The sequence below is a fragment of the Malaclemys terrapin genome, chromosome 13 (genome assembly GCF_027887155.1).
Source record: "Malaclemys terrapin pileata isolate rMalTer1 chromosome 13, rMalTer1.hap1, whole genome shotgun sequence".
Taxonomy (NCBI): Eukaryota; Metazoa; Chordata; order Testudines; family Emydidae; genus Malaclemys; species Malaclemys terrapin.
In genome coordinates, this window is record NC_071517.1 from 38,841,652 (window position 1) to 38,860,037 (window position 18,386).

Sequence of the window (18,386 nt, forward strand, 5' to 3'; positions counted from 1 at the left end):
CCTATTATTGGCACCTTCTGTGTTCAGGGAAACATTCCTTGTATGGAATGTTTTGTCCATTCCTTGTAAATATACAAGATTGCACCAAAGTTCCCAGATTCCACCTTCAATTTCTCCTCCCAGCTGGAAAACCGACAGGGCCCAAACTTTGAGTAGCTGCTCAGGCCAAAAGAGGCAGCATTGTTTTATTTTCCCTCAGGAGCAGAAAGCTCTGGCAGAAGGTGCCGTACAAACAGAATTTATTGCTGTTATAGTGACCAGTGGAGAGCAGGAAAAGCAGGTTTCAGAACTGACACGCCCCAGGTGGGCACAGATGGATCACTGAGACTGCTGGCATCAGACCCGCCATCTCGGTGCTTGCTGAGGGTGTGTGCCCAGCTTAGGGGACTTTGATCGCTGTGCTGTAATCAGCCTGTCCCAGGGAGTCTGTGATCGTAACTTTCCAACCACTTTGTTACTTTCATTTTAGCAGCAGGTGGAAGCAGCAGGAGGCAGGACGCTCAGTCAACTAAAAATACATTAAATGAATCAATAAAGTAGGAAGAGTCCAGTCTGCAGCCCCTGGGCTCCGGAACTCTCTGTGCGGAATGGAGGAGACAGCCTCAGCAGGGGAAACGGACACTTATGATACAAGCTCTTCCTAGAATGGCTGTGGATGGGAGCCCCCTGCAGAGACAGAAACAGCTGGGCAGCTTCTTTCCAAGGTGCAGCAGGTAGGGGAGCTCTGGGCTCTGGCGCGTCTGTCTGAGATTTCCTTACTCACAGCACTTCTTCTGTAGATCAGTGGTCCAAAAACTTTTCTGTCACACCCCCCTTACTCCTCTCCATGCCCCACTCTGCCCCCAGGAGCTGCAGTTGGAAGCTGGGCTGGCAGCAAGGCCACAGCTCCCTGGAGGGGTATAAGGGGGCCAGGCTGTGGCTGGAGCTGTGGCTGGAGCTGTGGTCAGGACGGGAGCTGGGCTGAGGTCACAACTGGGGGCAGGTCCGGGGCTGGGAGTGGTGCCGGAAGGAGAGCCGCTGCTGAGGCTGGGGTGGGGCTGGGAGTGGAGCTATGGCTGGGGGCGTGGCCAGAGTAGAGCTGGGAGCAGAGCGGGACTGGGTGATGCTCCCTTCCTGCCCCCCACTGGGGGATGGTCCAGGGCCCACCCCACACAAATGTTCGCCCCACAGTTTGGGGACCACTGCTAGGGTTACCATACGTCCAGATTTTCCCGGACATGTCCAGCTTTTTGGTCCTCAAATCCCCGTCCAGGAGGAATTTCCAAAAAGCCAAACATGTCCGGGAAAATAGGGAGGCATGGTAAGGGGACTACCTTCTCCCCGCGGTTCAACTTTCCTGGCTCCCGCCGCTCTCCCCAGCACAGCAGCAGCCGGAGCCCGGGAAGAGGCAGCTGTGAGCTGGGATGCCGTCAGCCGGTGCTGCTCGGCCAGGGCCGGGGCCGGGCTGGAGCTGCTCGGCCGGGGCCGATGGGGCCGGGGGTGCTCGGCTGCCAGCCGGGGCTGGGCCAGAGGTGCTCGGCTGGAACTGGGGCCTGAGCCGAGCCAGAGCTGCTGGGACCGGGGCTGGGGCTGGGGGTGCTCGGCCAGCACCGCTCGGCCAGGGCCGGGCCGGAGCGGCTCGGCCGGGGCTGGTGGGGCCGGGGGTGCTCGGCCGCTGGCCGGAACTGGGGCCCGAGCCAAGCCGGGCCGGAGCGACCAGGGCCAGAGCCTCTTGCCCAGCCGCCAGAGTGAGCCGCTTGGCCAGGGGGGCCGGACTGGGCCGCGTTTCCTTGCGTCCGCCGCCCTCCCCCTAGCCTCAGCCCCAGCTTACCTGCTGCCTGCCTGTTTCAGGCTTCCTGCGAACATTTGATTCACGGGAAGCAGGGGAGGGGGAGGAGCAGGGGGCGGAGTGTTCAGGGGAGGGGGCGGAGTTGGGGAGGGGACTTTGGGGAAGAGGAGGAGTTGGGGCAAGGCTGGTGCACGGAAGGGGCGAAGTTGGGGCAGGGCCGGGGGCGGGGAATGGGCGGAGTTGGGGCGGGGGCAGGGCCCCTTGGAGTGTCCTCTTTTTCAGGGCCTCCAATATGGTAACCCTAACCACTGCTCTAGGTGATCTCTTACTGCCAAAGGGCCTCGTTCCTGGTGATCGCAGGGATAAGCCAGCACCTCCTCACTCTGATTTTAAGCATGACTGTGGAAATGTCCATGCAAATTCAGAGATCTCTGCTCATTGGAACACAGACAGGGACTCTGACACAGGGCTGGTTCTCCCTTTCACTCATCAGCTAAAGTCAGTAATATTAAATATAATTGGCAAGTAATGTCCATTTGTAATTTTCCTTAGGGGATGGTGTATGTTGTGCATGCATGTGTATTTCTTTTCCCATCCCTTAGTTATAAGGGCCTGATGCACAAAGGGAGTTAGGTGCTTTAGTTTAAGGTTTTAGGCACCTAAGTCCATGGGCAGAGGGTGAAACCTGGGGTCGGGGAGGCTAGCCTTCAGCCCAGCTCGTCACTTCTTTCCAAGGCCCCGTTGCTCCCGCCCCCTTCCCACAGGAGCCCAGAGTCATCCCCCACTCCGTGGCCACCAGGTCCCTGGCCACCCGAGCACCCCCGGCCCCAGATTACTGGTGAGGCAGGCGGCACAGCCCCCCAGAGTCCCTAGCCCCAGCCCCAGCCCATGGCTCCAGCCATGGGGGAAGAGCCACAGAGTGCCAGCGGAGGCAGAGCGGGGGCAGGACCACACAGGGTTGTTTGGGGAGGCACAGCCTCTCCTAGCCTTTGATACCTGACGCCCATGCCTAAGTCCCAGTTTTATGGTCCTCTGTGATGCACAAAACCCCAGCTGAATCCTCTAAGGGCTTAAACACTAACTCAGCACCTAAAATTTTGCTGTAAAAGATCCCTCAGTGCCTGTGTTTCTGCCTCTTGGCATCTGCCCAGCTGCCTCCCTCTCCGTGTCCACACACCTATCTCCAACCGGAGCCCAGAGCGATTCACAAACCAGGGGAAGATAGGTGATCGGCTGCCTGCTGGATCGGGCCCCTCAGACAAGTGTTCACAAAAAGAGGAGGCCTTCACTCTAACCTTTAGCCCAGCGGTTTGGGTACTCACATGGGCAGTGGCAGACCCTCAGTTCAAACCCCCCTGTATCTAAAGGGGTAGACAGGATGTGACCTGGGATCTGTCACCTCTTAGGTAAGGGCCTTAACCTCTGAGCTGTGGGATATGTTGATATGGGGCTTCCTCACTTCTGGCACATGACCCCACCAGGCTATAGACTTATTCTCATGTGGGTGCTCTCACTCTCTCTGGCCCAAATGGGAGAGCATAAGCTCCAGTGTGATTCTGTAACCTGGTGGTTAAAGCCCTCATCCGGGATGTGGGAGACCCAGGATCCCGTCCCCACTCTGATGATTGGTTCATTATTTATACACAGTGGAACGGCTTCACCAGGACAGACTGAGGGACCCCACAGCAGATATCCTGGAGCCCAGTGATTCAGGCACTGACGTGCAAGATGGCAGATCCTTGTTTAAATTACTTCTCACGTTCTGCCTGATGGGGGACTTAAACTGGGGCCTGCCACACCCCAGCGGAGTGCTCTAACTACTGGGGTAAAAGCTTTTGGCTAAAATTGCATAAGTCCCCAGCTCCAAAGCCAGTCCCCCACTGTTGGTCGCTACCAGAGCTAGGTGCCTCCCGGCAGCCCCGAGTGAGGTGCCTATCTCCGAGAAAGGGGCGGGGCTTAGCACACCCCCCTTTGGCTGGCATCTCCCTTGGGCTAGCTTGGGCAGCTCCCTGCCTAGTGTGCTGGCTTTTGTGAATGGCAGTCTAGTGCACCTACGTCTTCCCATTTATTGTATGGGGTCCTGGGCACCTAACTCAGGCTTTGTGAGTCTCTGTGATCTCCTAGCCACATAAAAGATAGATGCTGTCACTGTGATGCTGAGCTCACAATACCGAACTCCAGCGTGCATCACTGAAGTGACGTTCCAAAATGAGGCACTGAAAGAGGAGAAGAGAAAAACCTTGGTCCAGATTCAGTGAATCCCTCCCAGCCCCTCCTGAGACTGCAGGGCCATTGCCCCGGAGGGCAGGTTCTGTTACTACGGGTATCTGCCAGGACAGGGGGTGCTTCAGCTACCCTAGAGCTCTGTCAGTGGGAGTCATGGGGAGGGAGGGAGGCTGTGAATCTGCAGCCTGGAGCTCTGGTCAGGCCCTTTCCTGGCCAATGCTGGTCTCTCTGTGGGCAACACAGGCCCTGGTGGCTGTCCCAGTCTAGGGGAAGTTCCAGGCACGGTCTGGTTCCTGGGAGGACTTGACATCACTGCACAGCCTGGTAGGGGCTGCACAGTTGGGTGCAGCGTGAGCCTGAGTGTCTCTAACACTTTATCTAAAGCTCTTTGTCTGTCAGAGCGGTTTGGATGTTGCAGATCCTAAGAGGCACAGACATGCCTCACTGAATTCATCCCTGACATTGCACCAACGCTGGAGACAATTAGGGTGGGTCACTGACACATAAAATCACCACGGCCACGTAGGGAGCTCCCCAGAGAACCCTCACTTGCAATAGGTGTGGCTGGGGGGGCACTTTGCCCCAACAATAACTGTATATTTAATATTGAAACAACTCCTCTACTTCCAGCTCTGGCCACTGCTCTCTCAGGCCTTGTCTAAATTGGCTTTGTCTCTTAACGTGTCCCTGGATTGCTGCCATTGGTTTCCACAGGTGGTAGCCATGGTGCAAGCACTAATGAAGACAAGCAGCCACTGAATGTGGCATTTTAATCACCATGTCATCTAACTCTGGTCAGAGCAGGTACAAACAATGCCTGTTTGTCTGAATCCGTTCCCTACCCTGGTACAGGACATCTGACCTCCTCCCCACTGCCCCATGGCACTGTCACCGCATCCCACTCACTCACCGACTGGTTTGTTATTTCTCCTGTTTCACAGACCAAGCTACAATGATGGGGAAGGTTCCTTTGTTCTCTCCCAGCTCCACAGTGAGCTCCGCTCTGCCTGGCTACATCGCTCTCTGCCTCACTCTACAGTTTCTCAGGCTGGTGTCAGGTAGGAGCTCTGGCCTCCTTGCTGGGTTTGCTGCCTATTGCTATTATTGTTGGCCATTACCGTCCTTCTCACATCACTGCCTTGTGTTATAAATAGCATCTGCTCAGCCTGCTGCCTGTTGTGTCTTTTGGTCTTTATACAACAATCAGCCACATGGAGAAACCACAGGGCACTGCTGGCTCCCCGGGAACCATGGTTACTATCTATACGCAGTCTTGTCAGGCCTACTTCGCACATGCTGCTGCTCTGACAGGTGGCTTCTAAAGCATAGGACATGGTGAGCACCATTACAGGGCTCACAGACTATTTAAAGGGACACTACCCAATTCCTATGCACTGCACTGCCGGACCGTATAAGTCACAGATCAGACTCTTCAGCCACAAACAAGTCATGAATCCCTGACTCTCTGGTTATGAAGTAACAACCCACAAGTCATTCACACTGTACTAGGGCTAAACACTAAACCTCATCTCAGAATGAGGATGTGAGGGTATTTGCTGGCTTCTTCATTCTGTGCTCTCGGTGCAGCCCTTTTAGTGATCCACTCCACACCTGGGGCTGCCTCCACAGCTAGTCAGGCTCTGTGGTTTCCCCCCCCCCCCCCCCGCCCCGCTGTGGTTTCCAACCTGCTAATTGAACCAGCTCTCTCTGTCTCTCCTGATGCTGAGTCTCTGCCCTGAGATCCCCCTTTCTGTGCAGTTCCACAACGGCTGGTTCTCTTCCCCCTGCTCTTTTCTATCTGCCTCCTTCCCCCTCTCCGTTATCTGACCTCTGACTTTGCCTTTAAAACCACCACCTGCAGAGTGGTGATGATTATCTGTTTTCACATCTCTATACCTTGCAGGTCCTTACACCATCCCTACACCAGCTGGGGAGGGCCCCGCACTGGAGCAGCATGTAAAGATCTTGGTGTATCAGAGAATCAGTCCTCCCAGTATCCATTATCCCCAAGTGCCCAAGAGAAGGGTTGAGCCCTATTCAGACCAGGTCCCCAGAAGCCAAAGAGAACAAAGATTTTTGGTACAAACCCTAAAGCCTGGAATCTTGGGCTACAAACCAACAGGATCTGTTAACCAAGAGGGCAAACCAGAGAAAGGTTTGAAAGACTTTGGATCCTACCAGAGCGTCCCATGTGCCAGATGAGAATCCTTTGGGATCAGTGTAACATGTTCAGACCTTCAGTTGGTTTATGGTAACTTTTCTCTGTCAAGCTTTTAGCCTTCAATGTTCTTTGCTTTGGAAGAGCTGTTTGGTTACAGGTAGATGCTGGCACATGCTGCCTATAGCCATGGGATAGAAAGCAAAGCGCAGGTGCTGGTCTTTGGTCAGGCCTGCTGGGAAAACCACAGTGAATTCCAGGGAGGCTGTAAGGCGGGGGGAGGGATAGCTCAGTGGTTTGAGCACTGGCCTGCTAAACCCAGGATTGTGAGTTCAATCCTTGAGGGGGCCACTTAGGGAATCTGGAGCAAAATCAGTTCTTGGTCTTGCTAGTGAAGGCAGGGGGCTGGACTTGATGACCTTTCAAGGTCCTTTCCAGCTCTATGAGATAGGTATATCTCCATATATATATATATATATATGTAACCCTTCTGCCAGGCCAAGTTGATAGCAGCAAGGGCCGGGTTCAGTACATAGGGGTCCCTTCCCAACAGCGTGACACAGAACCAGCTCGAGCCCCCACCCAGTGACCTGGGAAAATCTTACACACACCCCTAGGCGCCTCAAAGAGGCAATACTTCCCCTCTCACAAGCACAGAGCCTCGGTGTAGCAGAAAATGTTTAATAACATGAGGTAAACGACATAGCATTAAATTGGGAAAACACCACAACTAGAGTTCATAGACCAAACCATGAGTGAAGACCCACCCCAGCAAATTGGGCCGTGTCCTTTCCCGTTGGTTCTTGAAACCAGCGACCCAAGAATCACCAAAGTCCCAAAAGTCCAACAACCCCAAAGTCTCTGTCCCTGATCAGTGCAGCCCCAGAGTTCAAGGGGGGGAGGCGAGCAGGGTGTTAAGGGGCACCTTACGTGATCCGAGCCCAACCGGCTGCTTCTCCGTGGGGTTCCACCACAGCCTTCACCACGAGCCGCTCCACTCCACCCGCAGTCCCACTCCTGCCGTCCCACGAACTGCTCTGGCAGCTGCTCCGCTCCGCTCACCGACCTGTGAGCCACTCCGCTCTGCTCCAGCCGTCCCTTGGGCCGCTCCCACAAGGCTCCGCTCTGCATGGCTCTGCTCTGCTAGCTGCTCCTCCAGCCGCTCTGCTCCACTCACCAACCTGTGAGCCGCTCCACTCACCCCCGCAAGGCTCCACTCTACTAGCTGCTCCACCAGCCGCTTAGCAATATAGCTTCAGGCTCCCCCACTAGTTAACAGAGCCTCAGTGATCTCAGCTCTTAATAACTTTAGCTCTTTTATCAGAGGGGTAGCTGTGTTAGTCTGAATCTGTAAAAAGCAACAGAGGGTCCTGTGGCACCTTTGAGACTAACAGAAGTATTGGGAACATAAGACATCTTCTTGCATCCGAAGAAGTGAAGTTCTTACCCACAAAAGCTTATGCTCCCAATACTTCTGTTAGTCTCAAAGGTGCCACAGGACCCTCTGTTGCTATTTAGCTCTTTTGTGATTTCAGCTAGTAGTAGGGGAGCTCCAGTGCAAACTCAGCTCAGCAGCCTGTAACTAAACTCCTAAGGGAATCAAAGTTAGCTCTGACATTCAATAGCAGAGAAAGGAGGTAGTGCAATTGGTGTTTCAGGCCCACAAAAGGGACCCACACCAGCAGGTACCAATACCTACCCCCAACCTCTCTCAATTCACTGGGTTTTGTAACCCATGCCCCTTGACAAGCAAATGCTACTTAGGTAATGGTGAATGACTCACTCAGGCTTCTGTCATACAACAGTTCCACTGGCCTTGATTCACAGAATCAGGGTAACAAAACTTTATTCTTCCTGCCCCAATAACAGAGAAACTGGGGATCCCACACCAGCCAAAGTAACCACTTTGAGTTGCTGTTGTTTCATGCCAGGCGAGTGGGTGTGCCTATGCAAACAAGATCAGCCCCTGGAGTTCTTTTCCACACTCACCATAATTCACCACCAGATGTCAGGGTAGAGCTCATCCTGACTCTGCTTACATCTATAAATCCCAGTGTGGAGGGAGAGGGATGTGGGTCACTGCCTGGAGAAAGGTGATGGCTGGAGGTCTGAGACTTAAGGGGACATTCCTTGAGCAGGCCACAGAGGGAGTCAGAGGTGCAGTAACCACAAGCCTCTGCCTCTCTGCACTCACAGACATGTCTAGGGCACTGCCTGGGTATGGGGTGTTCACTTCTAACACAGGGTGGTGTCTTACTGCTGAATTAATGCCACCCCAGCCCCTTGCCGGTTTCAACTTCCATTTTTTATTGTACATTTCACAGCACAGTTCACAGTGACTGGACCTGAGCATCCAATCACTGCCTCCCTAGGTGGGGAGGCCATCCTGCCCTGCCACCTCTCCCCCAGGATGAGCGCTGAGAACATGGAGGTGAGATGGTTCCGATCCGAGTTCTCTGCAGTCGTGCACCTGTACCGTGATGGGCAAGATCAGTACGGTGAGCAGATCCTGGAATATCGAGGAAGAACTGAGCTCTTGAAAGATGAAATCACCAATGGGAGAGTTTCCCTGAGAATATATGATATCCGACCATCTGACGATGGACAGTACAAGTGTTTTTTTAAATCCAGTGTCTCTTATGAAGAAGCTTTATTGGAACTGCAGGTGGCAGGTCAGTAACTTGTTCTGATACAGGGTAATAAGTGGAGTCACAGGATTCATTGTGAGATGACACTAGATTTTTCTCATTATGGTGGGGGGCAGCTCTGCTCTGGTTAAGGTTGATTCTAGTTTACTGTTTAACAGCTATTTGGTTTTTTGACGGTCTCTAAAATCCACATGCATACTCAGATTGTCTTGAAAATTGCTGTGACTCATTGGAGTCTGGGGTGGGGTTAGTGGGCTAAATTTGAGTCATTAGAGCAAGGGGTTAATGAGATACACAAACACCCCTGAAAAGTCAGGTGAGATTAACATGTTGTGGTTATTACAACATTTTTGAGATCACCTGGGGCCAAACAATGGCAGATCCTCCCAACACGGATGCCACCAGCTGGGATTGATCTTGGCTTACATCTGGCACCCATGGGGTTATAATGGTCGATGAACAGGGTCCTGTAGCCCAGAGCCTGGTATAAGAGTGGGAGAGTTGGGGAATTCCCCCCCCCCCACCAGATGGGTAAAGGCAGGGGGACTGACCCCTGAACTAGAGAGTCCAGCAAGGGAACCAGTGTAGCTAGTTCTGTAACCGTGACATGAGGTTTAGGTCAGGGGCAGCAAATACCAGACTGCTGACAATCCCCATGGCAATAAGACACCTCTGTGCACTTCTACTGTCACAGCCTACAAACCTCAGCATTGAAATGAGGCAAACATGATCCCTTTCCTCATATCGCAGTGACAGCTCTGCCAGCCTGCTCAAATGAATCCCTCCACCAGTCACTACAGTGACTCCAAACACGGGGAAGGCAGTGGGAGTGAGGGCAGAGAGATACTGGAATCCAAATCCAAGAAACACAGCACAAGCAATGGCACATTTCCATAGCCCTCCCTCATGCCTGTGTATTATGGCAACACCCTCACTGAAGTGTTCCCAGAGCCTATTGCCAGCCCAGGAGGCAGAGTTAAGGTTGCAGGGCTGGGGTGCTGTGAGCCGTTACTTTGTATCTCTTGGGTTTCAGACATTTAAGTTTAGCCGCTCTCTGCATTTTGGAAAGGCACAATGCACTTTTGGGCAACTTTAATTCTGCATTGACAAGTGTTTGTTGGGAACTAATATGTAACTGTAGAGCCCTCGTGGTCAAGATGGAGTCCGCTCTGCAGAGCGGCTCCAGCCAAGAACAGGAGTGCACTGGAGCGCAGCAGGGTAACTCCCTTCCAACCCAGGGCACAGGTGATGTATCCGGGAGGATGCAGGGTCATGTGCTCACCCAGATTTGCTGCCTGGCTTGTACTGAGCATGCTTAGTAATACTGCTGAACCCTGCTGCCCTGTCTCTGACTCCTCCCCCCCAGCCTCCAACACACACACTATCGGCAGGCACAAGTCATCCCAGACCCAGGGGAACCTGTTCGAAATCCTCTGGGATAAACACACACCGGAATAGTACAACAAATATAGGAAGGGGAAATATTTATTTACAGAGGGATGAAGGTAGAAAAACAACAGGGGGAATATGGGGGTTGAGGATAAAACAGGCTGAGATCCAACACGAGGCCCCAGTGGTAGCACAATATAAAAGGGTGGATGCCAAGCACTATGTCTACTCAGAGTTCAGGAGTCCTGGGCAGAGTTCCAGTGCAGTGGTGAGTCTTGGGTGCTCCTGATCGCCTTTGGCACCATTGAACTTTCCCCAGCAAACCCCAATGGTGCCTTCTTCTGCCGTTCTCTGCAAAGCCCCACAGAGCGACAACCTCCCCCTTACCTGGCTACAGCCTCCCTCTTTATTCCCAATGCAAGGTCACAAGCCCCAGTACTCACGGCTCCATACAGCTCTGGGTGACAGGGATACTGGGTCCAGCTCTGGTTTGTCCTTCTCAGGTGATTCCTTCCTATCACAATGCTCCTCCTGGCTCCTGTCCGGGGGGTGTCCCCAGTCAGCTGCTCTGTCCCTCCCGGGCTTCGGACAGGTTCTCAGCTGCTTCTTTTGTTGGGAGCTGCAGACACACATGCCCTGTCACTCTCCCTCTCTCCACCCTCCTCCCTATAGGCGCTGACTCCGTGGGTGTTCCAGGGCTTGAGCACTCATGGAAAAAAATTAGCAGGTGCTTAGCACCCACTGGCAGCCATCTACTAGCCTCCTGTCCACCAGCAGCCCCGCTGATCAATTCCTCCCCCTCCCTCCCAGCACCTACCATCTGCTGCAATCAACTGTTCCATGGCATGCAGGAGGCGCTAGGAGGGAGAGGGGAGGAGCAATGGCCGGGCATGCTCAGGGGAGGGGGCAGGGCAGGAAGAGGCGAGGTAGGAGTGGGGACTTGGGAGCAGAGGTGGGGTGGGGGAGGGGCCTGGGATGGAGTGGGAGGTTGAGCATCCCCCACGGTTTTGAAGGGGCCATGCTCTCTAAACCACAAGGGGGAGTACAAATATGTTTCTAAAATTAGCTTTGTACGTGAAAGTAGTGGAAGATTTTAGCCTTCCAGCTCATCAGTTAAGCAGTGCTCAGCTCCTTCCAATGGTTCTTCTGATTCAACATTTTGTCCCTGCTGCACAGTGTGTGGTGAGAGAGGTATTGTGGGTGTTCATCAAAGGGAGAACCAGTCCCTTGTTCCTGCTCAGGAAACTGCAGGATTATGGAGCAGTTCATCCACCATCACTAGAGAAAATGCAGTATATGCACATAAGCTAGAACAGCACTAAATGAGAGGCAGGGTTGCCTAGTGGATAGTGCAATGGACTGTTGCCTGGTCTACACTACAGAGCTAGGTCGATGTAAAACAGCTTACATCAACCTAATTTGTCAGTGTTGTGATGGGGCAAGGCCAGATGACTACAGTAAAGTAGTGAGGAACAGGTATGTTAGCCCCAGGTTAAATAAATCCTAAAAAAAAAAAGATATACTGGCACTAGAAAAGGTTCAGAAAAGGGCAACTGTACATGGAGCTGCATGCGTAGTTGAGAGCCCAGGCTCTCAGCCCTCCTCACTGCTCCTCTTAAGTGAGTGGAAGCGCTCCTGGGGACAACAGACACCACCGACAGAAGAAGGGTAGAATAGACATGAACCACTGCAGTAATTACTGCAGTGGCTGTAAGTTGACCTAACATAAGTCGACTTGCATTTGTGGTGTGAACATGCCCGGAGTGTCAAGGGACAGTGGTGCTATTCCTGCCTTTGTTACTGAGCTGTACATGGACTTGGGCAAGTCTCTGGTCCTCTGTTTCCTCTCTCACCCTTTGTCCATCTTGCCTGTTTAGACTGTAGACTCTCCAGAGCAGAGACTGTCTCCTGTTACGTGTGTATAATGCCCAACACACCTGGGTCCCCATCTCAGCTGGGGCCTCTAATCAGGGGCACCAGAAGAGGTGGGCAAGGGGGCCATGGCCCACCCACTTTTCACCATGGGCCCTGCTCTTGCCTCCTCTCCCCGCCCCCCGGCAGGTGGAGGGTCCGCTGCTCCCAGCCCACTCCAGCTTCTGGCTTTCCTGGGGGCAGGGCCTTGGGTGGAAGGGGTGGAGCAGATGCAGGGCCATAGAGGGGCCAGGGGGCCCTGGCCACCCAACTTTTGGGAAGACTCTGCCTCCCCTGCCTCTAATCGCTACTGTCAGAGAAACAGTCATAGGCAGTAACTCTGATACACTTGTACTTTGTGTTTCTCATTGTTTTAATGCAGTGACAATGTTACATTCTATATAAAACCCTTCCAGCCACTCACTCCCATCCACAGCACAATAACTGTCAGCTCTGAGTAACCTGAGCTGCCAATCACGGCCAAGCTGGGTATTATACGGAGTTCACTTTATAACCCCAACAAGATCATTCCCTCTTGTAACGTTACCAAACTTCGGTTACACAAGCACCCACTACAATTCCATGTTATTACAAGAAGAGTAAGCGGGTTCAGTCTGGTTTGATAGCGGAACTCCCACCCATGGATAAAAACACACGATATAAATATGCACATTTGGACAGTCATGGACACCCGTACCCTGAGTTGCTCCGGTTTGGAATAAAGAAACCACAGTGTAGTAAAGCTGCTTAAACTAAAACAATCTTTAGGTTCAGAAGAGGACGATCTGAGGGTTAACTGAGACTCCTCATAAATCTGAAAACAATCTTATCATGACATCCACACAGCAAATACTTTGCAAACAGCAGCAACAAAATTAGTGTCAGATTTCTTCAGTACTAAAGGGTTCACAGGCCACACACCCTATGAATTTAAAACTCACACTGCTGATTTGGCATTAATGTAATGACACCGCCCTGAGCTGAACCAGCAGCCAGCACCCAGCTCTTCGAATAGGCTGGTGTCCTTCTTGTGGTTATCTTCTTGCTGCAATGAGTAAAAGTAGGCCTGTGAGTATCAACGCTCAGGGCAAAAATCTTCACCTCCCTCTGGGTCTGGTTGAACTACGGGCTTGTCTACGCTATCTCTTACTTCGGTATAACTTATGGGGGTGAATAATCCACACCCCTGAGTGACATAAGTACCCCAGCGCTTAGGTTGGTGTAAGACAGCACCATGTCAGTGGGGGAGCTTCTCCTGCCGACATTGCTGCTGCGTCTCACGGGGGTGGAGTTATTATGCAGACGGGAGAGCTCTCTCCCATTGGCATAGAGTGTCTTCACCTGATGCGTTACAGTGGTGCAGCTGCATCAGCGCAGCTGTGCCGTCGTAGTGCTGCTAGTGTAGATGGGCCCTAACTGCAGAGTTTGGCACCTTTTTTCTTTATACCTGGAATGGAATTGGCCCCACCCTTGGAGATGTCCTACTTTGGAGATGCTGCAAGGGCTCAAACTTTTCCCTCCGTTTATCTGTTAGTCCCCAGCTAGCTGGAGTCAGGGGACAGCTGCTCCACTCTTCTGGCAGCAACAAAACCAATATTGGCTACTACTGTTTAAAAGGAACAGGAGCAGAGGCACTGGGGGGTAGGGGGAGGTTACATATAATTTTCACCTTAGGTCCATTAACCTCAGTTCTTGTCTGTGGCTCTTGGGCATTTCCCATGAGTCTGTCGGACCAAAGCCGCCTTGTGAGTCACGTCCCTTCTGGGAGAGGACTCCTGAGCCTGTGCTCTTCTGGGCAAGAATCCGAGCGGGAAGCTCCAGGCACCCGTCCCTTCTCTGTCTCTCCTTGGAGGTTGTTTGCTTTTCTAGGGTGGTCTGTGTGAAATTTCCAAAAACCCTATGGCCTCTCTGCACACAGACTGACCCTGCAATAATGAAATCAGTTTGAATTCACACCTTTGGTTATGGTACAAGACCCTTGTTCTGATTGTTTTTATTTCAGTGTAGCTCATCAGTAACAAAAACCTCATGTGTGAGCTAGTGTGGGAGGCGTGACCTTAACCCTGCATTTCCTTGCTATCTAGTGTTTGTGTTTCTGTTTCGCTGAGTTCATTTCCTGGCTTTCAGAGGTACCCAGGGTCGCTGGAACAATTTTTATAGTGGGGGTGCTGAGATCCATTGAACCAAATTGTGAACACTGTATATGATGGAAACCACTTCAGTGGTTTGCAGCACCCCCAGTTCCAGCACCTATGGTGGTATCAGTTTACTGCTACCTGCTTCTGCATTCTGGAAGGGTACAAGGCACTGCCAAGGCAATCTGAACTCCCCTATAATAAGGTTTTTTATTAGTGAATTAATTTAAGTCTTGTCTACCCATACATGTGCACTGGTTTCAATGCACAAGTGCAAACCTCTGTGTGGACACTATTAAATGAGTTTGGAAATGGCTTATATTGATTTATCTTGAGTCAATTCCTTCCTGATTTCAGAGTGTCCACACAGGGACTTGCTCTTGATTAACTAAATCATTTTAGCTAAACTGGAGCAAATTTGTGCATAGAAAAGCCCTGACATTAACATTAATTCTACATGCTGTATGTTAAATAGGAATCTGACTAGATTAACTGGCCAGCTGCACTCATGGACTCATTCAATTATTAGTTTAATAGGAAATGGCTTCTTATAACAGTGTAATAAAACTTTGGCTCATTACTGGTCACTGTAGGATTATCACAAGTTCATTTATTTCTTCTGTAGGTTTGGGCTCTGCTCCTGTCATCTCTGTGGAGGGACATCAGGACGGAGGGATCCGGGTTGTGTGTCGATCAGCCGGGTGGTACCCACAGCCCAAGGCTCAGTGGAGAGATCTCCAGGGGCAGCTCTTACCATCAGCCTCTGAAATCATATCCGAAGAGTCCAATGGCCTGTTTCAAGCGGAGATTGCCCTTGTTATAATGGAAGAGTCCAACCAGAAAGTGTCCTGCTGTGTTAGGAACCCCCGTCTCAACCAGGAGAGAGAATCAGCGATTTCCATAGCAGGTCAGTGCCCGTCCCAGCTGCACATGGATAGACTGAGACGCAGCAGACATGGGTGGAAAGTTTTTAGCGTCGTGTCTCCTGTTTATTGGCCTGGACCTTCAAGGTGCTGAGCACATCTTGAAAAGTCCTGAGCAGCCTCAATTCTCTTTGGATGTATCCACACTGCACTTAGACACCCGCTGGTGGCAGGGCCAGCTCCAGGTTTTTTGCCGCCCCAAGCAAAAAAAAAAAAAAGGCGAAGTGCCACCCCTTGAGAAGGGCCACCCCAAGCACATGCTTGGAACGTTGGTGCCTGGAGCCGCCCTGGCTGGTGGCTTGTGCCAGCTGGCACAGGCCAAGGGCCTCAGGCTAAGGGGTTGTCAAATTCTGGTGTAGACATTCGGGCTGGGGCTGGAGTCCAGGCTTCAGACCCCTGTGAGGTGAGAAGGTCCCAGAGCTCGGGCTTCAGCCTGAGCCCAAATATCTACACTGCAATTAAACAGCCCCTTAGCCCAAGCCCCATGACACTGAGTCAGTTGGCACGGACCAGTAGCAGGTGCTAATTATAGCGTAGACATGCCCTTTGACTTCAGTAGGAGCTGAGGGTGTTTAGCACCTTGCAGGCTGGGCTGTCATTGGCCAGATTTTCATAACAGCTCAGTACCCAGCAATCATCATTCTTCTCAATGGGGGTGGGGGAGGGAATTCTCTTTTGTTCTTGTGGTATAGAGAGGACTGTGTTGGAATTGCAAGCAATCACTTGAAGAGAGGGGGGTTAAAGGGCTCTGTAGGAAAGTGTGTGAGCAGAATCAGGGCTTGTCTACAGGAACAGTTAGTTCACGGTGACCTGGGGTGTAAATCTGTCTCACACTGGCCTCCTGAGCACTGTCTGTGTTAACCCTGCAACACGGACTAATAATCCCATAGTGCATAAGAACATAAGAATGGCCGTACTGGGTCAGACCAAAGGTCCATCTAGCCCAGTATCCGGTCTACTGTCAGTGGTCAATACCAGGTGTCACAGAGGGAGTGAATCTAATGATCTCTCTCCTGCCATCCATCTCCACCCTCTGACAAACAGAGGCTAGGGACACCATTCCTTATCCATCCTGGCTAATAGCCATTAATGGACTTAACCTCCATGAATTTATCCAGTTCTCTTTTAAATGCTGTTATAGTCCTAGCCTTCACAACCTCCTCAGGTAAGGAGTTCCACAAGTTGACTGTGCACTGGGTGAAGAAGAACTTCCTTTTATTTGTTTTAAACCTGCTGCCTATTAATTTCATTTGGTGACCCCTAGTTCTTGTATTATGGGAATAAGGAAAAGTTATTTACTTATCCACTTTCTCTACATCACTCATGATTTTATATACCTCTATCATATACCCGCTTAGTCTCCTCTTTTTCAAGCTGAAGAGTCCTAGCCTCTTTAATCTCTCCTCATATGGGACCCGTTCCAAATCCTTAATCATTTTAGTTGCCCTTTTCTGAACCTTTTCTAGTGCCAGTATATCTTTTTTGAGATGAGGAGACCACATCTGTAGGCAGTATTTGAGATGTAGGCATACCATCGATTTATATAAGGGCAATAATATATTCTCTATCCCCTTTTTAATGATCCCTAACATCCTGTTTGCGTTTTTGACTGCCTCTGCACACTGTGTGGACATCTTCAGAGAACTATCCATGATGACTCCAAGATCTTTTTCCTGACTTGTTGTAGCTAAATTAGCCCCCATCATATTGTATGTATACTTGGGGTTATTTTTTCCAATGTGTATTACTTTACATTTATCCACATTAAATTTAATTTGCCATTTTTGTTGCCCAATCACTTAGTTTTGTGAGATCTTTTTGAAGTTCTTCAGTCTGCTTTGGTCTTAACTATCTTGAGCAGTTTAGTATCACCACCTCACTGTTTATCCCTTTCTCCAGATCATTTATGAATAAGTTGAATAGTATTGGTCCGAGGACTGACCCTTGGGGAACACCACCAGTTACCCCTCTCCGTTCTGAAAATTTACCATTAATTCCTACCCTTTGTTTCCTGTCTTTTAACCAGTTCTCAATCCATGAAAGGATCTTCCCTTTTATCCCATGACAGCTTAATTTACGTAAGAGCCTTTGGTGAGGGACCTTATCAAAAGCTTTCTGGAAATCTAAGTACACTATGTCCACTGGATCCCCCTTGTCCACATGTTGACCCCTTCAAAGAACTCTAATAGATTAGTAAGACACAATTTCCTTTTACAGAAACCATGTTGACTATTGCTCAACAGTTTGTTTTTCTATGTGTCTGACAATTTTATTCTTACCTATTGTTTCGACTAATTTGCCTGATACTGATGTTAGACTTACCGGTCTGTAATTGCCGGTATCACCTCTAGAGCCCTTTTTTAAATATTGGCGTTACATCAGTTAACTTCCAGTCATTGGGTACAGAAGCCGATTTAAAGGACAGGTTACAAACCCTAGTTAACAGTTCCGCAACTTCACATTTGAGTTCTTTCAGAACTCTTGGGTGAATGCCATCTGGTCCCGGTGACTTGTTAATGTTAAGTTATCAATTAATTCCAAAACCTCCTCTAGTGACACTTCAATCTGTGACAATTCCTCAGATTTGTCACCTACAAATCCGGCTCAGGTTTGGGAAGCTCCCTAACATCCTCAGCTGTGAAGACTGAAGCAAAGAATCCATTTAGTTTCTCTGCAGTGACTTTATTGTCTTTAAGTGCTCCTTTTCTATCTCAATCATCGAGGGGCCCCACTGGTTGTTTAGCAGGCTTCCTGCTTCTGATGTACTTAAAAAACATTTTGTTATTACCTTTGGTGGTTTTGGCTAGCCATTCTTCATACTCCTCTTTGGCTTTTCTTATTACATTTTTACACTTAATTTGGCAGTGTTTATGCTCCTTTCTATTTACCTCACTAGGATTTGGCTTCCACTTTTTAAAGGAAGTCTTTTTATCTCTCACTGCTTCTTTTACATGGTTGTCAAGCCACAGTGGCTCTTTTTTAGTTCTTTTACTGTGTTTCTTAATTTGGGGTATACATTGAAGTTGGGCCTCTATTATGGTGTCTTTAAAAAGCGCCCATGCAGCTTGCAGGAATTTTCAATTTAGTCACTGTACCTTTTAACTTCTGTCTAACTAACCCCCTAATTTTTGCATAGTTCTCCCTTTTGAAATGAAACGCTTTGAACGACCCCACTTTGAAACCGGAACAGAGCAATGTGCACCAGGAAACTTTCAGTGAATGGCAGCA

At 50.6% G+C, this 18,386-nt stretch overlaps 1 protein-coding gene across 1 annotated transcript in view; it reads left to right on the top strand.

Annotated features, from left to right (window-relative positions):
* Positions 1-336: 336 nt before the first annotated feature.
* Positions 337-18,386, top strand: part of LOC128847369 (butyrophilin subfamily 1 member A1-like) — a 45,066-nt gene continuing 27,016 nt past the window's right edge. The window contains exons 1-4 of the mRNA XM_054046759.1: positions 337-713; positions 4,936-5,052; positions 8,477-8,824; positions 14,861-15,142. Coding sequence (XP_053902734.1) covers positions 656-713; positions 4,936-5,052; positions 8,477-8,824; positions 14,861-15,142 — 805 coding nt within the window. The 5' untranslated portion in view covers positions 337-655. The remainder of the gene's footprint in view (positions 714-4,935; positions 5,053-8,476; positions 8,825-14,860; positions 15,143-18,386) is intronic.